The 21,115-nt window shown below is 43.1% G+C and overlaps 1 protein-coding gene across 6 annotated transcripts in view; it reads right to left on the bottom strand.

Moving 5' to 3' along the window:
- The window catches only part of numb (NUMB endocytic adaptor protein), a 32,391-nt gene that overhangs the window by 7,919 nt on the left and 3,357 nt on the right, over positions 1 to 21,115 (bottom strand). For all 6 annotated transcript variants that reach the window (XM_028394738.1, XM_028394742.1, XM_028394743.1 and 3 more), the window contains exons 2-3: positions 6,228 to 6,364; positions 2,566 to 2,640 (exon numbers count right to left, since the gene is read on the bottom strand). In XM_028394738.1, the coding sequence (XP_028250539.1) occupies positions 2,566 to 2,640; positions 6,228 to 6,353 (201 nt within the window). In that variant the 5' untranslated portion in view covers positions 6,354 to 6,364. The remainder of the gene's footprint in view (positions 1 to 2,565; positions 2,641 to 6,227; positions 6,365 to 21,115) is intronic.

Raw genomic sequence — 21,115 nt, 5'->3', positions numbered from 1 at the left:
CACGATGACAACACAACAAAAGGGCAGCTTTGAAGGTTGATGCCGCAGTGCAGCGTCCTCCTCCCCCCACACTGAGTCATGGGTCGCAGAGCTGTAAGAAAACTCTCATTACTGTCCAAAAGGCTGCTGGCTGCTTTAGCTGTCTTACACCCTCTCTCTCTCTCTCACACACACACACACACACACTGACTGACAGCAGGACCACCCTCAGTTACAGGGCACATACTTTCTTCTTTTTCATCAGAGAGAATCAGCTCTCTGTTGTTGTTCTGATGCTGTCTGGTTTTCTTGGTAATGTGGCTGCCGTTTTTTCAGGAAACAGCATCCTCCCATCAGCCCACAACAGATATCAGGTGCCCATAGGTATGGGGCCTGGTTCCTGACCAATTAAGTTATTAGTTCCTAGAAAACTCACTTTACTGCTGAGCAATATAAACTCTCAACTGGTAGGAAATGTATTTGTTGCTTGGCAACAGTGAGCTCATTATGGAGTCAATGAGGATCTATCAGGCCCTCGCTAATTTATATATTTGTATAAAGAGTCCTGTCCTGTCTGACAGTTGAGCTTTGACACAAATCACTTGAATCAAATCGCCTGTTTAGAGCTGCCAGTAAAGCCTCTTTTTGTCATTTTTGTTTCCTGCTATAAACAATACAATCCTACAATTGTCTAAACATCAGCTAACTGCAAGACTAATCATAATGGAAAGAGAAGAGAAGGTGACGGGCAGTGCAGCACGACTCATTTCTTTTCTCTGCACCACTGATCTGAGCACAGGTGCTGAATCCTAATATCAGAATACTCCTCGATTCCTAAACCTTTCTCAAGGCTGTAATTACTGTAAGATCTGTCTTTAGGACTGCTATGAGGAAGACGATGGTCACCTGAAGAAGGCTGCACAACAAGTAAACACATCTGTAAAAGGAAAAAAAAAACTGCAGTGCTCATGTTTCGTCTTTCAACGGAATGTGCACACACTATCTTGGAACACAGCACTCGACCAACAGTGATTGTTTTATGGCATTTCCTGTAATCTGAGCCTCTCAGACGCAGGTAAACTTCCATGTAAAGGGCAAGGCCTAAGACCAAACAAGAATATAATGGTGTTTTTTTTTTTTAAATCAGAAATGTGCCTTCAAATTGTTCCAACCTGATTCATATTTTTGAAGGGTGTGTTTTGCTTATAAATGCAGATCAATAAAACCCATGTAGCCAGTTTACAAATAAGGCCACTGGCAAACGGAAAGTGAGAGAGAGCAGTGGCGGAGGAGAAAATGTCATCAGACCGAGGAGGGTCAGAAAGTCGCCGCCCGCAGGAAGACGGGAGGCAGAAGCACCCGCCTCTCTTTCTGAGTTGGCTCCATTTTGTCCGCCTTTTTAAAATGACTGTAACTCAATAAGACCTCAGAGCCTCGGGCTCTGTGTACACCATGTGACCTCATCAGGCACAAGTGTGTGCATGCTGCTGTACGTGAGTTTATTGAGCGTGTAGTGTATCTGTGAACAACAATCATTTTTTTCTGCACACCAAGAGATATGTATGTTTGTGACCATGCATGAACAGTGTGTTTGTCTGTTGGGCCTCTGGGTCTGCTTCCTCCATTGTGTCTGAGCAAACCCAAGAAAACACAGGACTGCACTGTATGTGAGTCATTTTGTGTCCAATCAAAATGTATTTTGTGCATTGTTTATATCAGAATGGATGTGATAAAGTGAGAAAAAAGGTGCGTACGTAGGATGTCTGTGTGTGTATCTCGTTTGTACTCCTTAACGCTCCACTGAGTAGTGAGAACTTCTACACGATTTCATGAAGCAGGTACTGATAACAAGAGAAACGGGATATGAATTCTCAATTAGTCTGACTCATCTCAAACTGAAACTGGAAGCTAACAGGAGACGTGACAAGCAAGGGGAGTGCTCATTTCTCCAGAGACAGACTTGGGACTGATCATGAAGAGGAATCAACCCCCCCTGTAGCAGACCTGCTGACACAGGTTTGGCCCCGACTACAGAGAATCAGCCTCCTTTACACATAGGAGTTTATGACCTGGGTGGAGCCTTGGCAAACAACTGACAACATGGAAAAGCAATCGCTCCACGCCGCTCCCCCCCCATCCCCTCCTCCCCAAACTGGAATTTGTTCCTTTTGCGCAACTCTGCCAGAATCTACCCCAGCAGGAAGCACACACCGGCCTATCTGTTCTGACAGAGACAGTGTACATTAAGAGGGGAGAGAGTAGAAGAGAAGACCCTGACACCCTCAGAGGTTGCTTGAGTGCAACTTTGGGTGGAGACCCTCACTGACAAATGGAAACAAACCAGCCACGCTTGGGCCTCTATGAACAGAAGCAGGAATAAACACACGGAGGATGAAATATGTGTACAAATTGAAGGAGGGCTGCTGCACAGCAGTTAGAGAAGGTCAGTAGGCTATTAGTAAAACAGTGGAGGAAAATAATGGAAGAAAAATTAAGACGATGAAGAAACAAAAAGGAAGTAGGACGTCTGTTTAGCAGCCTCGTTCCTGGGAGAGAATACAGAGTGGTTTTTCTAATGAAACCTACCGTTTTCAGCCGCTTCACTGCATCCTCACAGATGTGCATGCCTCTGGACTCTTCTACCTCCACATGTCCCAGGTACTGCAGGGCATAGAGAGAGACAGACAGACAGAACCCCGGTCAGTAAGGCTACAATAATAAACTCTGAAAGGAGATCTGGTATTTAAATGAATCCAGATTGTGTAATATCCCCTGGTTCCCTTGCGCTGGTGATTTATAGACCTAATTAATTACTACTTTAAGGTCAATTGCAGTTCAATTGCTCCCTAGCTGATCTTTCATTTTGTCCATAGAGAAAATGCAAAATCCTTCCCGAGAAATGTAAATGGGCAAGTGGGTAGATAAGTGTGTGATCCTGTGAGGGCAGGATTACGTGAGGAAAATAAACACAGGGAAAGGATTCACTGTCTAGGTATGAGTGGCTCCTCACTGTGCAGTTAAGAACAGGGCAAGTAACTCACCTCATCATAGAGGGCAGATTTTTAAGAGTTGGCGATTGTGAGCAAAGCAAGGGCAGGCTTTACTGCTGAGACCAGTGCATTTAAGCTTGAGCTTTCTTCAGGGTCAATCTCTGGGTCACAGATGTAAACACAATGGTCTTACAGTGAAATTGTAGCTTTGACCTTTTCCCTTCCTTATATACATTTACATTTATCCCTACACTACCTGAAGACTGCCAGATAAAATCAATGCACCTTTAACATTAAAATTGAGTTAGTTTAGTTATTTTCTTCTAGTGACTAATTAATCAGAGACAGGATCTGTCAGACCCAGCTCAGGAAGTTGCGGTGAATGATTGATCACTTTATCCTTTTGCTCCAATTACCAATTTCCTGGGGGACACCCTGCACTCGAGCTTCACATCAGGAATTATATGTGAATCCTACCTGAGTGGGTGCAACTGAATGAAAAGAAAAGCCTCCTCCTCCTCCTCCTCCCCTTCTTTCAGCTTCACCCCCCCCCCCCCCCCCCTTCTTCCTGGACCTGAAGCAGCATCACACCCTGCTATGTGTCACACACCAGAGTCACAACCCTGACCGCCCCAGAAGCCATTGTGCATGCTGGGCCGGAAAGGAAGTCCTTACCCTTCCCTTATAGATACACACACACAGAGCGAGTGTCGCCGACCCACACCTCTCACCCCCACCCTGTAGCCCTGTTATTTTGTGAGATTGTGACGCAACAGCTGTGAGTCACACTGTCGCCGGCATTAGAATACACATTTGTACACACTCACGTACATAAATACATAGAGATGCGTGAAAAAAAAAGCATGTGGGTTTTAAGGACAATGCTGATGTGAGGAGGCAGCTGTGAGTAGTGGGGACAATGAAGGCAGCAGCGGCGCTAACAGGGGATCAGCCAGGAGATGTGGTAGAGGTGAGATGAGTAAATGCATGGGAGGCTTGAAGTGTCACAACAGATGCTTCACTGTAGCGTCTTACTCCATCCTGTTAGTAACTAGCTTGCAGCAACAAACTGGGGGCTAAAACATTTTACATATAACAACTGCACTCGTCCAAAACATGCAAATGAATATTACCTTGTTCCACATATGTCGAGTAATTTGGTTCTGAAACAGATTTGTTTGTGGCCCACTCAAAGATTAGTTTCGCTTGACACTAATCCTACAGAGAGCTCTGAATAGATGCAGTTTACACATCATGATATTTGTTTAAATGTGTTATAGCTGTAGTTTTATGTCTGTTGAGGAATCATAACTTAATATGAGGGGATTTCTTTATGAATATTCAAGATTTATATCAAGTGAGACCTAAAATTTAAATAAAATTGTTAAGATTTGCTCAGAGGACACACATTCTGAGCTCATTTCAGTGTAAATATGGGTTTGCTAAACCCCACAGGACAGGCTTCACACAGTTCTGTCCACAGGTAGCAAAACCTCTAGACCTCAGAAGCTAGAGGTACACACTGTGATTTAACAAACATGGAAGTATAAAACTTTATGAATACCTATTAGTTGGAGCTTATTTAATTCAGTGTTTGCCAGTGTCAAGGGAACATTTCTGTCAGACTCTGATGTAAGCAACCTTATACACTGCTTATTTTGGCAGTGTGAATAACCATTTTATATCTGGAGAGAAACATTTTTACACAGATAAGTGCACATTGTTTAAACCTGCCAAGGCCATAAAAATATCTTTCCTTCTTGTCTGTATTAGTTGGTATGCAACACACACAAGCAATTTAATCTAATCTTGTATCCATCTCCAGGCTTCTTCAGTCCCATAAGACATTTCCATACAAAAACCTAAGTCTTCATTTTTATGTATTGCCTTTGACAACCACCTTGAATCATGAATAACTGTGTATCTAGGCAATTTTAGTGTGGAAACAACATGCTCATGCATAAATGCAGAACACCGGAGTAAACACAACAGATGTTGCTTAACATGACGTGACTATAATAAGAAGGGTTGTAAAACCAGAGGTATAAGCTGCAGCATTATACTCAGATCAGACCTGTGAGGAAAGCCCAAAGCCACAAAGGGTAATTTCACCCAATCTGAACATTTTTCCCAGCACTAGCTTGAAACAGAATTTCTTTTTCTCTGTCTTTTCCCAGCAAGCCCTCTCTTATCCTCTATTTGTTAGTCTCTAGTGCACCACTCAGTGATAATTTCACTGCAACTATTCCACATACACACACCGACACACACACACAGGACTAGGCTCCTCTGAGGCACCTAAAGCAGGAGACCGGGAGCAGGAGGGGGAGGAGGGATACAGGACTAGCATGGTAGGTTGCACCGTCATGATGAAAGCTAGTGTGGAGGAAAAAATGCTGGTGTGTGGCTGCAAGTACCATAAGGAAACCATAAAATTTACACATTTATTATTTTTTTTATTCACAGTATCTGATCTGTGATCCTCTCTCTGCTTTTACTGCTTAAACTGGTGGTGAATACACATGCTGATTAATGCCACAATTCAACACACACATGCACACATTTCTACATCAAACCTGTCTTCATCTGTCCACTGTAAGGACACAAAACTCAAGATAGTCTCAATGCCCTTGCATTCTGCATAATCCACTCTCTATCACTTCTGCTCAGGTTTTCAATGTCCTTTTCTTGCTCATACAGCCATAGGCAACCACAAAGCACAACCTATACTCTTACTTATGTATTTTCTCTGCCTCTTCAGTTCCCCTTTGTGCTAAACAAAGTGAGCTCATGTGATGAGAGGAAGCGTACCGTTGCACTTCTGTTTGCAAAAGTGTAAAGTTGTGTTGCCACAATAAGGTGAACTCTCCACTCCATCAGCTGCAGCTCAGTAGGTCTGAACTCTGAAACCTCAGTACGAATGAAACATTCAATTTCATTTTGTACATTTTACTGATTATTCAAGTGTCTCTGACGCTGTGTGGAAAGCCAGGAATTAATTGTGGACACACATCCCACAGGTTTGGAAGGCTACAGCAGATAATCTTGCAACCTAGATAAAAGCTGCACTCGCACTCTGAATGCCTATGATTAATCACGCCAGTGTCCTTGGGGAGAAAGGCGGCGTGTGGAAGTTCCTCAGAGTGTATGAGTGTGCCACAGTAAGGTCAGTGCTCCATTTGTGTAGAAGTGAAATGTGTGTATGTGAAATGTTATATGCAGGTGTGTTTATGTGTATGTGTGTTTAGGGAGAGTCACCTTGACTGCAAAGCTGCATTTGCCGCTGCGGACGGCCTCCTCGTCTGTCTGCCACTGGTGCGGTCGACTCGATTCCGGTACGTAGACGTCTTTCTTCCGCCGGAAGCTCTGCCGTAGCTTATTCATTGCTGAGCTCCCTGTGAGTGGTGAGAGACATTTTATTAATCCCATGGTGTAAACCTGGCTGTCAGCAGCAGCAAAATACTAAAAAAAAGGTGCAGCGCAGGCTGGAAAGCAAGAGTAATACCAAAAAAGGCAAATTATTCTATGTAATCAGAAAAGTTCGTAACTTGGGGAAATTTAACAAATCCACATGTGATCATGTCAACACATTTTGTACCAAACCAAAGAGCAAGAATATGACTTTCAGGAGTCTTGTTTAGGGCCTGTAAATAGGAATCTTACAAAGTGCCATTAGTACACAACACACCAAGCTGTTGTCCCGCTCACAAGGACAAACAAAGGAGTCTCTGTAATATTAGAAGTCAAGGCAACACAAACAAAAGGAAGTCATTTTGTTTTTACTGAAATAACTTTTTACCAGGACAATCCCCAGGTAAAAACCCTTTTTTGTAAGGATGAAAGCAATATGATATAATCCACTTGATAAGCACTGCAATTATTCCTCTAGGGCAAATTTGTTAAATGTTTGCAACCTCCAGATGAACTCAAATTAAACTGGAGTATAATACAATGGGAAGCTGAGTTCAAAGAATGCATGGCAGGTACTAATATATCTGTGCAACAAAAACAACACTGCCACCTTGGATCCAATCAGTCATTGTGACACCGTACTTGATTAGCAAGTGTAGTAATGTCACTAAAAATACATGCATGGGAACCAAATTTAATTCAGGTAAGGTAATTTTATTAAATAATTAGCATCTCTTAGGGTGTGCTCGGTTTAACTTTCAAATAAAATAGTAAACAAGGCAAAACCTGCAGCTTGTTTTTGACTTGCAGGCCTTTGTGTATCTCATTCAGACATCTAAGTAGCTACTTTGGAGACTAAGATATCATGTTTGTTCTAAAATAAAAACCAGTTTTGCAAAATGGTTTGTTTGTTTTTTTAGGGTTTAAAAAATTCAAAAAACAGTACAATTAATTAGGCTAACAGCACAACTTTAAACAGTACATGTATGTCTTCTTGGCCTCAGGAGGGGATTAAGAGGGGAAAAAAAACAGAGACCCAATTAAAAGTTGCTGATCCAAACTAGAACTGAGAGGTGCATCCATCATTGAGAGTCTGGCTCACATCTCCTGGAGCAGCTCATAGCTGGGGGACCAGAAGTCATTCACCCATGCAATTCTGACTTTTAACACGTGAACAGAGCACACTCCTGACTAACAAGTTGCACCCACTAACTTCTGAGCTGATGGGGATCTGGCGGGATTAAAAGGTCTTTAATCCAGAAGACTGTCCACACACACACACACATAACCAGCAGCAACACAGCAGCGCTCAAACATATGCTCACAGCAATCAGACACATATGCACCTACTTAGCCGCGCACACACAGGACCTGTGCTGTCTGTTTGCATAATGAAACCTGTCCTGTGAGCCAGTAATGGCTCCAAGTAGAAACTGTGTTTGAGGTGAGGCTCTCTTATCTGTCTGTGCCAGGCGCTGGCTCTGTGGGCAGCAGACAATAAAGCTTTCAGTCCTGACCAGGCCACCAAAACACATACAAACACATCAAACTTCCTATTGTCAGTGGAAAGTGGCCTGGAGTGGACCATGGATGCTGAAAACATCATTACAGCCTGAGACTTCCACATGAAAAAGCATAGTTCTGTTAAGAGTACCTGTAAAGTTAACCTGCTGTATAGAATACAGACAAATTTTATGAACTAGGAACAACTTATAAGTAACAGCTGGTCGCTTAGGCAAGAGAGTGACATGAAATCTGGAAGCCATGAGCCAAAGATTTCTTCTGTAGCTTGTGGATTTTTTTTCTTCCTGTCCCACATACTCTGCAATGGAAAATATATCTGTAGTCTACAGCATCACTCATAGAGAGACACACTGCAGGTAGAGTCTGAAAGTCAGGCAGAAACTCTGACTAACAAAGTGTAAAACAGGTGCTTAAAAGCATGAAAGCACCTGCTTTGCAATAAGAGCCAAATACAGGTGTCACAGTATAAAAAGAACCAGTTAAAGCATGTGTATGTTTGCATTGACACGTGCACCAGTTGTAGCCTGCAGAAGAGTGAAGTGTTTGAAAACAAGACGGCAAAGAAAAAAAAAAATATTGCTTCATCCCTCACTCCCGCTCTCCTAACACACTCGTTTATTTAGGTCATATCATGTTTGGGCTCACTGCAGTGCCAGTGACAGGCTGCATGTGTACAGCCTGCAGAGTGAAGAGGAGGAGCAGGAGGCGAAGACATTTGTCTGCACCTCGTCTTTGGCACAGCAAATTAAAGCATTTGTTTGTTTTTTTTCAATGCACTATGCACTGAAAAAAACACAACATGCACACACACACACACACTGAGTGACACCACCACTGTTCTTTGACACTTGTTTTCTAATTCTGAAACAGATGTTTTTATACGGTCTACACATTTACCAAGTTGCAAGCTACATGTTTCTGCAACCGACCAGATAACCACATAGATCTGAGCAAGAAAACAAGACTCTCCTAAACAGTCAATTGACTAAAATGCAACCCTGCACTTCCATTTATCTCAAGTCTTCTTGTGGCTCACTTCTGGTTTTGGTTTGCTGGCCCACAAATTCAAATAGGTTAGGAGTTTGTGAAGCCCAACTTTAAATATTATCCTGTCTCAGGGTGACCCATTGGCCAAGTCGCAAAGGTGCATAGAACACATGGGCTAAATGACTTGAGCAGCAGAGTCCTCATTTCAAATCCTAGCCAGCTGGACCTTTGCTCCACACGCAGCTTTTAGCCAACAAACTTTCCAGCAGTTTCAGGGATAATGCAACACTAATGCAATGCTAGCACCCCAGTCTAAAGTGCAGAAGGAGGTAGTTACTATAATGGTGAAAATGTATCATTGTACTGGGGGTCAGGATATGCTGAACATTAGCCTAAAAAACCGTTCTGAAGGAGGGTGTAGTTCCTCCCGCATCTCGCAGCACCTTACTAAACTCATCTTCTGAATCACTTAACACTTACTGGCAGCTTGCACCCACACACACACACACACACACACTCAACCTTTCCTGCATACTGCAGTGTCTAAGAGAGATAAAAAAGGAGTGAGAGCACATATAGTCATGTGCGTGGGAAAGAAAGCATACGCTTGCTGTGTTTATGTATATAGGGAATACTGGTTCCTCAGCCAAGCATATTCACCTACACAGTGTAAGCACAACATGTGTAAGCATTTGTAGGAATTACATTTCAGTAACATTGCCAAAAAGTAGCTTGTTGGAAATGAGCACTGAGTAAGAAGCCTGATTCATCCGAACTAAAACAAATCTGTTTGACTGCCTTCAACTGGGGTACTGATTAGAATTAACCTGTCCCTGTTTAAAAAGACAATATCTGCAGCATCTTCTTGCTGAAACACAACATTATCATTATTATGTAGATGTCCTGAAATCATGTGCACTGAACCCATGTGGGATATCTGTGTCAGCAGCGACAACCAGGGATTAACCTGTAAGAGCAGACCGGCAGGTCAACAGGGTTTACCACATGTTCAGGATCCTCACGTCAAACACGGGGATTGTGTATGAACTCTGCATTACCACAAGCATTAGTAATTATGTTGTGTGTGTGTGTGTAATGCTGGGAGGAAGGTGAGCGGTAATAAGAATGGAGGCCAGGTTGTGTGGGCCAGAGGGAGTGGGGCAGAGAGTGAGCAGTGAAGGAGAAAGTCTGGCTGTGTTTGCCTGGTGCAGAGAGCTGCGGTACATGGGGAGGTGTGTGGGTCATATGAGGTACTTTTAGCTCCCTTGTTTGGCCATGAGCCAGAGGGAGGAAGAGGCAAGATGGGGGACAAAAATGGAGATAGGGGGAAAGATGGAAGATAAGAAAATATAGTCATGAAGTAAGAGGAAAAAAGGAAAACGGCTTCCCTTAGGTCCCAATATGCCTTCATAGGCTGCTTTTAATTCAATGCTTTTAAAAATTAAACCAATGTTTTTGAACTTCACGATAAAAGGGAAACCTTGGTGTTGTTCTTTTAAGTGAAATAAATTGAATAAATCTGAATAGGAATGATTTAAAATGTTGTTGTTTATACCTCAAAATGATAAGAAAACCCACAGAGCACTGATGTCCCACTGAGAAAATCCTTAAGCAACAACAAATGTGTCATGTCTGCACTGCACATTTAGGTGAACCTTTTCCACAAGTTTCCTTTTATTGCAGCTGCACAACAAATGTTTTTGCAATTTCCTTTCTTCTGAGAGCTACAAACCGGTGCAATCAAGGGTTAAAAAACAATTGTCTAAATAATCTTAAGGAACTTCTTTTTAAAAAAGGGGAGCAAGCAGAGGATAGAGAGACTGGACTGGAAATAAAAAGTTGTCATTTTGTTGGGGTAGCTCCTATAGTCTGGTGCCGTGAGGATCTGTGCCAACAATAATGAGGACAATTACACAAGGGCCGATTATACTCTCTGTGTTCATATACACAGACACAACCCAGAGTCAGTGGCAAACAACCTGGATCTCTCTAAAGGTTCTCACATGCTGTATCTCCACAAGCTCACTGGACAGGAATAAGAGCACGCACACATACACACAATTTAAAGAAGGTGGTGTACCGATACTACAGAAATAGGACTTTTTCCCACATTCAGAGCTGTGCTGCTGCTGGGGTAGGAGGGGGGGGGCACTGCTGCTGGCTGTAGATGTAACAGTATTTGAATAATCTCTCCAGGAATGGAAAACTGATTAATCCTTGTAGAAGGATCCTAGGGATGAGTACAGTGGTTGGTTTTCAAAGAAGAGATAGAGGCAGGGAAGGGAGGGAGAGACAGGTTAAAAAGATGGAGTAAGCGTGAGACCGGCTGGGACGAGAAAGAATAGGCAGCAATTCAAGACAAAAAGGCCTCACTGTCCCCTTTCATGAACTGACCCACCACTGCGCCAGCCGATACCCTTCATCCTATTTTACACAGCTCGGTTCAGGGATTTCAATGTTCAGCGACAGTTGTATAGTTTGGAGAGGGACAATAACATAGGATATCCTGGATCCATAAAGCCAGCCATCAGGGATGCAAAGCATGCACACAAGCATACAGCATCTACTGAGCCCTGTTATCAGAGAGCTGGGCGACATGAGGTGACAGTGCCACTCTTCTGCTCCCAAACAGCCAGATGAAGAGAGAATTTGAAAAATGCTGTTGCCGTGGTAATCCAATTTTCCAGCCCCGGTTTGTGGCTCCGCATGCTTATATAAAAAAAGGGGTAGAAAAAAAAACACAAGGAGAAAATCTGGATGAAAGAAACGCCAAGCTGGACACACGAGGGACAGGTGGAGAGGGTCCCAACGTCCAGGACTAACCATGAGACCAGGAGTAACAAAACAAAAACAAAATCTAGTTTATAGGTTTAAGCCTAACAACTAATCTGCAGAATACATTCACATTATTGCTCAGGGCTACCATTGATTTAAATGACTAAGTCTGACATTGACATTTAAGAGAAACTGTGTGTTTGGGCACCCAGCTGCTCCCTTCATCATTGCTAACCCCTAAACACGATATTCTGAGTCACATGCAACCACACAGAATTAATTACAGTATTACACATTGCCACTCAGGGGAAGTTTGACCTAAATTAAGTCTATTCAGTGTCACATAGGAGTGGCACACTGTCTACACCAAATAGCTGGTATTAGAGCTCATAATGTGGCAGCTTTATTCCCCTCTACCAAAGGGCCTTTCTCAAGCACCACACTATTTTGCTCATGCTCAAAGGGGGATTTCCCACAGTTTTTAGATACTACTTGGTCACTATTTTAATCGAACAGTCTAGTATACTCTTCAAGCTATGTAACATGAGAAGGAAAACTTCATACGTCCTGAGACAGACCTAGTGATCCTGGTATCATTGCTTTAAATTAATGATGCTTTTCTGCACTCCCTATGTTGATGTAAACAGGTGGAGCCATAATTTTAATGTGTTCCAATCTGTTTTATGCTATCTATAACTGCAATACAATTATTATCAAATGCAATTTGAGACATCTGCGATGCCAAATTAGAATCACGTCTGCCATGATTGAATTTAAAAAAAGAAAGACTGAATAAAACAACTCTAGCATTAGCAAGTCCAAGCTGGTGGAAAGACATTCAGTAAACAAGTGTAACTCATCACCAGCTGCTCTGGCTCAGCACACTGCTCTGTACTTTGACAATCTGTACACTAACACCATCAGTGTGTCCACACTAGTCACAATCATTTTCTCTTCTCAACAACATGATCAAATCAGAATCAGAATCAGAAATTACTTTATTTATCCCCGAGGGGAAATTCTTGTTTGTTACAGACACATAGAAGAAAAGAGCATTGAAATATGAAATATAAAATAAGAACATACTACTGTATAAAAACCTTTACATAGTAAAGAGCATGACGTGAATGTACCAGTATGAATGTGCAGTGTCTGAGTGACTGTTAAAGTTCAGAGTTCAGTAGTTTGATGGAGACAGGCAGGAATGACTTCCTGTGTCTCTCAGTGGTGCATCGTGGGAGTCGGAGTCTGTTGCTGAACGAGCTCCTGTAGCTGATCAGCACAGTGTGGAGTGGGTGAGAGGGACAGTCCAGTATGGTCTTTATTTTGGACCACGTCCTCCTGTGACGCACCTCTGTCAGAAAGTCCAGGTCCTCTCCCACAACATGGCCGGATGCAGAGAAGTGCAAAAAACACGACAAGCATGCTGTAACATCTTGACCTGAAACTGAATTTGTTCTTTGCTGCACTGTGCAACCAACAGTCACGTGTAGTAAGCGGTGTTGCATTCAAAGCAACACAGCCGCAAAATGAGTCAGTATTTTTATTTCTGTAAAATGTCTATTTTGGGAGATTCATGATGTTTAGAGTTGAACCACACACCAGGATGAGAGCCAGAGACGGAATGATCAGGACATGGTACAAATGGGTGGTACTCCACACAGGAAGGAAGTGGTGGGAATAGGAGTGCTGGCTACTGTTTGCACTGCTCACTTGCTCCCTTGTCTGCCTCCGAGTCACTTCAGAGTCCTTCAATCTGTTCCCTGCCCCCAGCAGACATGATGACCCCCGTTTCCTGAGTACACAAAGCTGGCTGGGGTTAGGGTTGAAACCGAGAAAGAAAATAGGACCCAGGCTGCTGCACAGGGATATTAAGTGTTTCCTCTCTCCAGTACCTTTCAACTGTGTGTGTATATATCTGGGCTTTTTTTTTTTTTGAGTGGTTGTGTGTATCTAGGAGCAGCCAGGCATGGCATTAAGGGTGTCCAGGCCAACAGCAAGTTCACCAGTCAGGCAACCATTCAACAAGATGAGCCACACATCACTTAGGGCAACAGCTGAGGCCACATTTAAACAGCCAGGGCAGTACCCTGGCACTGGGGAGTGGCAAATCACTGTCACTGGATCATCTTCCCTCAGGCGTGCCCCAGCAACGATTCACAGACTGAATCAATAGTCAGGCTCTGCCCTGGTTTCCACCACAATGAAACACAGGTCATCAAGGAGCCATTGTTAGAATTCATATCTCAGATGTTCAGACTTTGTGATGGTTTTTTAATCACAAAGATGGTATGGCAAATGTATTGGTGTTTCAATTAAACAAACAGTAGTGTAAACATTGCAGTCATGCTATATAGAGGGTTTGCTAACTGAAAGCACTGGCCTGCTAGGAGGGATTTGATGTAGTAGTCTGAGTGCCCTGACTCCATCAATCCTGGTCCATTTTTACAACAAGCTGCTGCAGTGAACACAATAGGTACTTACTCATGTGGCAGCCATGGGATGATGATGTTATAAAATGGTTGTAAGTTTCTGCATTGGCTAACAGAGTGTTAGTATGTACACAGACTGACATGAATGTCCAACTGAAAAGAATCACCATCACCCTTCTTTGTTGGAAAACTATCAGTAAAGTGCAAACTGTGAAAGAGAAGCTTGACCTCCTCACAGGCAATCACTCAGAGCTAACTACAGCACATTGTGTCAGACTCTGGAAGTGAACTCTTCTGGGAAACTTTGAGTAAACCTCTGAGCAAAAAAGCTACTCATGGAAACTCATGTTTACTTTTTCCCCTTAACATCACTCACATTACACACAGCAGCAGCAGCAACACTACACCGAGCACACAAGCAGGAGTGGATGTACACTGAACACAATGTTCATAGAAACACAGTCTCATGAGCCAGAGATGGCCCGCAAGCCAAAACGGCTCTATTATTAAGCTTTGGTGATCTTGAGAGGAGGGGTAAAGTGCCTTTAGAGGAGTTTCAGCAAGGTGGAGAAATCAGGCCAAATTATACACAATGGGTACTCTCCCTGAGCACAGCGCTGACCTGAGGAAACAGTCAGTGTTACATATTCACTAGGGCTCAGCAAAGCACTGTTAATACATGATCTATTAATCCTTCTTATGGGTGACTCACAACAAAAAAGTGAGCATTAGCGCATTTATTTATTCTCAAATGAAGATTGCTGCCCTGTCGTTTATATCCTCAGGCAGTGACTATAGTACTCCAAACTCACTTCCCATTTCTGGGTCACTCTTTTCTGTGATGTTTGTGACCTTGGTGCAGCCTGAGCTCAGATGTCCACGTGGATGATTGGAGGTGGAGGCTGCCACAATCTGAGGGTGTTGGTTAAAGTCCCATGTGTCAACATTCACTTTACACCAGACCACTAAAAAACAATCATTACTGCTACAGTGAAGTAAGGACCTGGACGTGGTTGAGGATTTGGCCACAAACTGACAGACCATTTTGCCAGGAAGAATGGTTTGGACTGTCACAATCCAGTCCAGCACAGACAGACATGCTGCTTCTGTTCCCAGTGTGAGACAAATAGCATTTAATGCAGAAAAATAAAAACCGACATGCACCACTGTGCAGTTCTCCAGAACTGCTGTTTTACAAGAGAAAAATAAAATACCAAAGATGATGTAATCAATAGTTGAGCAATGCGTCTAAGGCAATCTGTAGCAAATTTCACGCACAGTTGTTGGATTGAGCCTCTCCGAGTCCCACGGTTAACATTCAGCTCTTCCTCTGCACCAGCAGCACTGTCATTTCTGATTTAACAACAGCACGGCAAGTGACAGTCTGTAGTTGGGTTTTTGAAACACAGTCATTACTGCTGACACACTTGGGATGCTACCAACCCCCAGCTTCTAAGTGGAAAAAATGCATTCGATCTAACCACCAAGGCAAAGTTCAGTTTAATTCTGAAGGATGTGTGATCAGGAGCTCAGAAAAATCACTTTATATAAAGGATCTAATAAAGCATGAACAGGGCACTGAGAAGTGTGACATTTGTGCGAGAAAACAGTGAAATTTGTCTCTTATACAATTCTGACAGCTTCCACTAAGCACAAACATACAAATATACGCCGTTTATTTAATGGCGAGATGTCTGAGGCCTCCAGTCGCCATGTTCTGCTTATCCTCCTTCTAGTCCTCTTGATGCTTCTCCCTTCCTTTCAGTTAAGGCGACCCAGAGGAGATGTCTACCCTGCAGCTGCCAAATGACTCTGCCTGTTATAGGAAGCCGTGATTATGGAGCAATCACTAACAGCCAGCCACAACCACCGGCAGATGGCCGGGTGACATCTACAATAATTGATTAAATTGTGTGACTGTTGTGTGATCACAAATTCAAGGGATGAATGTGAAACTACAAAGAAGAAAAATGGATGCAGTGATCACAGTGCTCTCTGAATGGGCTTCAATCCTGGAGGATTTTTTTAAACCCTATGTCAAATCGAGCCGTCTGTGCCATTTACAGAACCTTTGAAAACATGCTTTACTGTAGTTGTGCAACCCTGTCAATTACTGTAAATGACTAAAAGCTGGTTGTTTTAGTCATTATCATCCTTACAGTCCCCTCTCAAGGTAAACAGTGATTACAAAGCCAAGAGGAATATTTTACAGAAGTGATGCTACGCAGCATGCAAATCAGCCAGGGCCTGTGGGATAAAACAAATACGAGAAGGAAAGTTAACAAAAGTTATTCAATGATTAGGTTTTGTACTTCATTTCATTTGTGTTCACACAGATCACTATGGCTGGTTATCTAAGTGTATAAAAGGCGATAAAAGCCTCACAGCGAGAAGTATGGTGTCCACTGAGTGATTACGGGCTGTCACTCATCACTGCTCCACCAATCATCATCTAGAGATGGCTGCAGGGAGGAATGTTTTCTTCCGAGCCTTTCAAAACTGCACTGCTGGCTTCTGACATTCACACACACACTTTTGACACATTGTGATGCATTACATACACACTTGAGAATAGGCGTGTCACTTGAGATATGCCCAAACACAGACATGCAGGAAGAGCGAGAGGGCAACACACACAACTGACAGTGAACCAAAGGCAAAGAGACAGAGAAGTGGTGACAGTGTGGAGAAAGAACTTAGAGGCGGGTGAGGAAATGCTGAAAGAAAAATAAAAAAATAAAAAAAAAGAGACAAGCTGGTTACAGGGAAAAGTACAGACAACCACTGAGTCAGTGCCTTGTCAATAATGAAACTTTTAATCTCAAGACTACTACATGGTAGCAGTACCTCTGGTCAGTGGCACAGTCTGTGTGTGATTCAATAGCAATATTTGTCTAGCAGCAGGAGTGATGAGAGGATGGAGTGGAACAGGAACTTCCTGCTGGGTGAACAGACATGCAACCGCTACACTGCCCCTTTGACCAGGCCAAGACACACAGAACACACACACAAATCATTTTCTGTTCACCTCACCTGCACTCCAAATTGCATGAGCTAAGCTTAAATCATGCTGAATTATGACATAAATAAAAGTAAACAACAACAGACTACCTATTCAAGATAAACTGGAGACTGATTAAAACAGCCATGGGAGTTCACATGATGACATGCATGTTGTGTTGACATCGGGAAGACGACCAAACAGGTCTTGTGAGCATGAATGTAAATGCAGTTGTAGTAGTTGGTGCAGCTGTTGAGCTGTAATCAGGAATTCTCCACACGTACCTGAGCTCCACTCTTTGTATCCTGGTCGGGCTATTAGTCAAGTCGGGGATGACTGCAGAATACGGAATTACACAACAGATTAGGCCAAACTGCTGGTACTACGTGGCTATTTACCCAGCAGATTTATGGTGCAGCTCAGACGAGGGTGGAGCAGAACGTTATATCTAGAAAATTACCCTATATGAGTTTCTTTGAACCCATGGTGTTGCTTAGCAATATTGTCTGAAGTCTGGCTTAAAGGCTAAAATTGTGTTAGCCATGTGGTTAAATTAGATTAGTGAACAGGGTGCTGCCTCAGAGAAGACTTCAGTCCTGGATGGTTTTATAGCTTGTGAGGCTGGACTATGAACTCTAGGATTGCCAGATTATATTTTGACAAGCTTTACTCCACAACACTTTGATTCTAACTTCCAAGACACTAATGTTTTTAACCAAGGGGCTCTAAATGGCAACTTATTCAATGGTACACTTTCATTTAAATGCCAGCAATGACTCAGCAGCCTACGCCATCTTTTCCCAGAAATGTTGGACAACTCTTTGGTAAAATAGTCCAGAGTAGAAGGCTGTAATGTGAACATAAGTAATGATTTCACCATGTCCATTTACACTGCCAAGCTTCCCAGGCAATCCAGCCCTTTTTCTGCAGCCAAACACCGATTTGGGAATCTTTTAATAAGTAAGTACATGAGGTAGAACTATTTAATAAAGCTTAATAAAGGTTTTCATTCATGGCACGAGGTGATGTCACTAAACACCACACCTTGAAACAGAGGCCAAACTTATCAGTAAAGCGGTTCATGGACTGAAAACCTGCACATGACTGTGGTGAAGGTGTTGTTTAAGAAAGAGTTGCCAGGTCACGTGGTTCTCAGGCTTGAACTTTCCATGTTAAACTGATTTTGAAACACTGACAGGTACCCATATTTTCAGATTTATAGCAATTTTAGGAAGGAAGACAGGCTTTTTTTCGGAAAGGGCATGAAAAGGACAGCCCAGACCTGTCATTTCTTATGAGAAAAGCTGGAGAAATAAAGCCGACAGACGTCAAGCCTTTCCCTCCTTGTCAACAGAGTCTGTGCAGGCAGGCAGGAAGACACATGAAACAGGCAAGCAGGCAAAGACTGCAGAGCACCAGAGAATGGAAAATTACCAGGGCTCCACAATCAGCTGGTCACCTTTGATCAGTCAGAGCCCAGGCACCAATTACTGTGGGATAATCGGCAGCCCTCAGAGGCCTGACGAGCTGCAGGCACTGTGGTCAGAACGGGTCAATGACCAGCAGGCAAAGGCCTGGTCAACAAGGCGCACGGAGCCAAAAGCCGATGGTGGCCCTCACTGAAATGCTGCATGAAGGCGGCCAAACAGACAAGCAGCACAGCGAGGCCATTGTTCCCCTCCTGTCGACTCAGCACAGTGGCACTCTCACAAGCCAGCCATCCCTCTGCAGACCGCTCGGTGGCAGAGGGATGGTGCAGTGGTGTGGAGTGTGTGAACCTGCTGCTGCATATGATTTGGCTTTTTTCCCTTTACACTTTCACAGCCTCGGCTATGACACATACGCAACATACGTGGAACAAATGGCACACATGCTGCTCAGACACCTGTCCCTGTACCTCTGTAGTAAACAGAACGCTGCAGTGCTTAAGGCAGAACTATAGCTGCACAGTGATGCAACACACAGGAAACACGCTCTCACCGCCCTCCTCCCTGATAACTGATAACCCTTTCCTACTCAGTCCAACCTGTTCCTGACTTACTATCTGAGAGGAATGTGGGAGCATGACGTAGCAATGTAAATCAAACTGACAGGTACATTTTCCCCCTCACCAAAACTTTGTTGGCTGACCAAATTCAAAGAAGCAGCAGTACGAACGAGCCACCCTACTTGAGGCAGAATATGATATTCAGCTCATTAATAATTGACATCCTTTTTGCGCTGGGGAACGTTCAATATCGATTAGGCTTGGCTACAGTGCTGGTCATGCCTGCTGTCAACAATACAGTGAACCAAAACAGTTCATCTAAACGCCACTATAAAAACGTTCAATGTGTTGTAATAAAAAAAAAAACTGATTGTACTTGGATGTCTCATCACTGATTCTTTTGCCTACCCGCACCGTACAGTTATCTAACAGAAACACAGAAGCCAAGGGACTTTGGATCAGGAACGCTGCAGTTATACAACAGGCCGTGCCGGTAAAAGTAGACCCATATGGCCCAGAAGGAGCTTCTCTATAAACCACATGTCAGTGAAAGGAGGGAAGAGAGCATGTTTATCATGCTGTCAACAAGATGATGTCAGGCAGTGGTATCACTGCCACATTTTTGTTTATTCCACTCATATAACACCTCAATTTGCACAGAGTAAACAGATTTATCAGCAATAGCGTTCTTTATATACACATCAAGCTAAACCTCACACATGCAGACATCCTTATTAATATAAGTCAGCAAAAATAGAGTGTTTTTTTACATTTGGTATGTATGTTTTGCCTCATACTGTAAGCACTGATATTCAATACAGAGTTCATTAGAGTGGTTGAAGCTACAGCAGAACTCACATTGCTAGTATAATAAATGTATTAAGCCACCTTCCTCTGCATAACTACAAATCTATATCTCACTACCTTGTCTCTATCGACTATCATAACTCTGTGTAGGTGTTCCCCTGTGACTACATGACTCCAGTTCTATTCATGAAAGCTGGGTTTGATGTGAGTGCACGCCAAAAAACAGAAAGAGAATTTGCTTTGTAAATTGTGTGTATCTTTATTTTAAAAATTTTTTGAATATTATATTTTATATCTGGAAGTTTAAGACACATTTTTACAAGCCAACAGTCTTTTTGACACGTGGGTTCAGTTTTGAACATTTTGCAGAGGGTCATATTGTTCTGATCGCTGCATCATCGAGAAACCACTGCGGTGGTTACCAGGAAACCGGTGCCGCGGCAACATTGATACACGTCAAGGGTGACAACAGAGGCCATGACTTTACAGATTACACAGACAGAGCTATAAACTAGAACAGAGCGTCTGAGGGAATGGCAAGACTGTCAACCATCCTATGGACAGGCACGTAAAGGGCATGTGACAACCAAAACCAAAACCTGACTTTGCATCACCCACATCAAGTTTTTTTAGTCATGCACAGCGCAAATGCTGCAACACGTTAAGCCTTGTACACATATATAATATCTTAATGTATTAATAAAAAAGAAAATAGCACAAATTAATACATTTCACAGTTAAATGCTAGAGGGGGTTAATTCTTCCCTCCACCTGCCAACCACAACACAATAGCTGGCACAAAAGAGGGCTGAAAAAAACGACAGGCTATTGTCAGACCCTAATCTGTGTCACCGTGGCCTACTGTTCACATTTTGGACATTCCTGTTGTTTTGTTATATAAATAGGTAAAAAGCTTGTCAGCCAAAAGTTTACATGTCTAGTAGCAATCTAAAACTGGTAGATGGCAAAGACTTCTCACCTTGTGAGATACACCACCACCGGCCACTGTGTCCTGGGTCACTCATAATTAAAGCAGAGATCAGAGGGCTGAATAAAGCATGAGCTGTTCCAGCACAGGAGGCTCAGGTATCACACAATATAGGGGCCCTGAGACAGACAAAGGGAGTCCCTGAGCCCCATACCATATCCAGGGAGGAGTGATACAGACACAAACCTGAAAGGTAACTCCTTGCATACAGTGATGCACCCCCCCCCCCAAAAA

This window comes from Parambassis ranga, chromosome 22 (genome assembly GCF_900634625.1).
Source record: "Parambassis ranga chromosome 22, fParRan2.1, whole genome shotgun sequence".
In the NCBI taxonomy this organism is placed as follows: Eukaryota; Metazoa; Chordata; class Actinopteri; family Ambassidae; genus Parambassis; species Parambassis ranga.
This window is presented reverse-complemented; position numbering and strand designations above follow the sequence as displayed.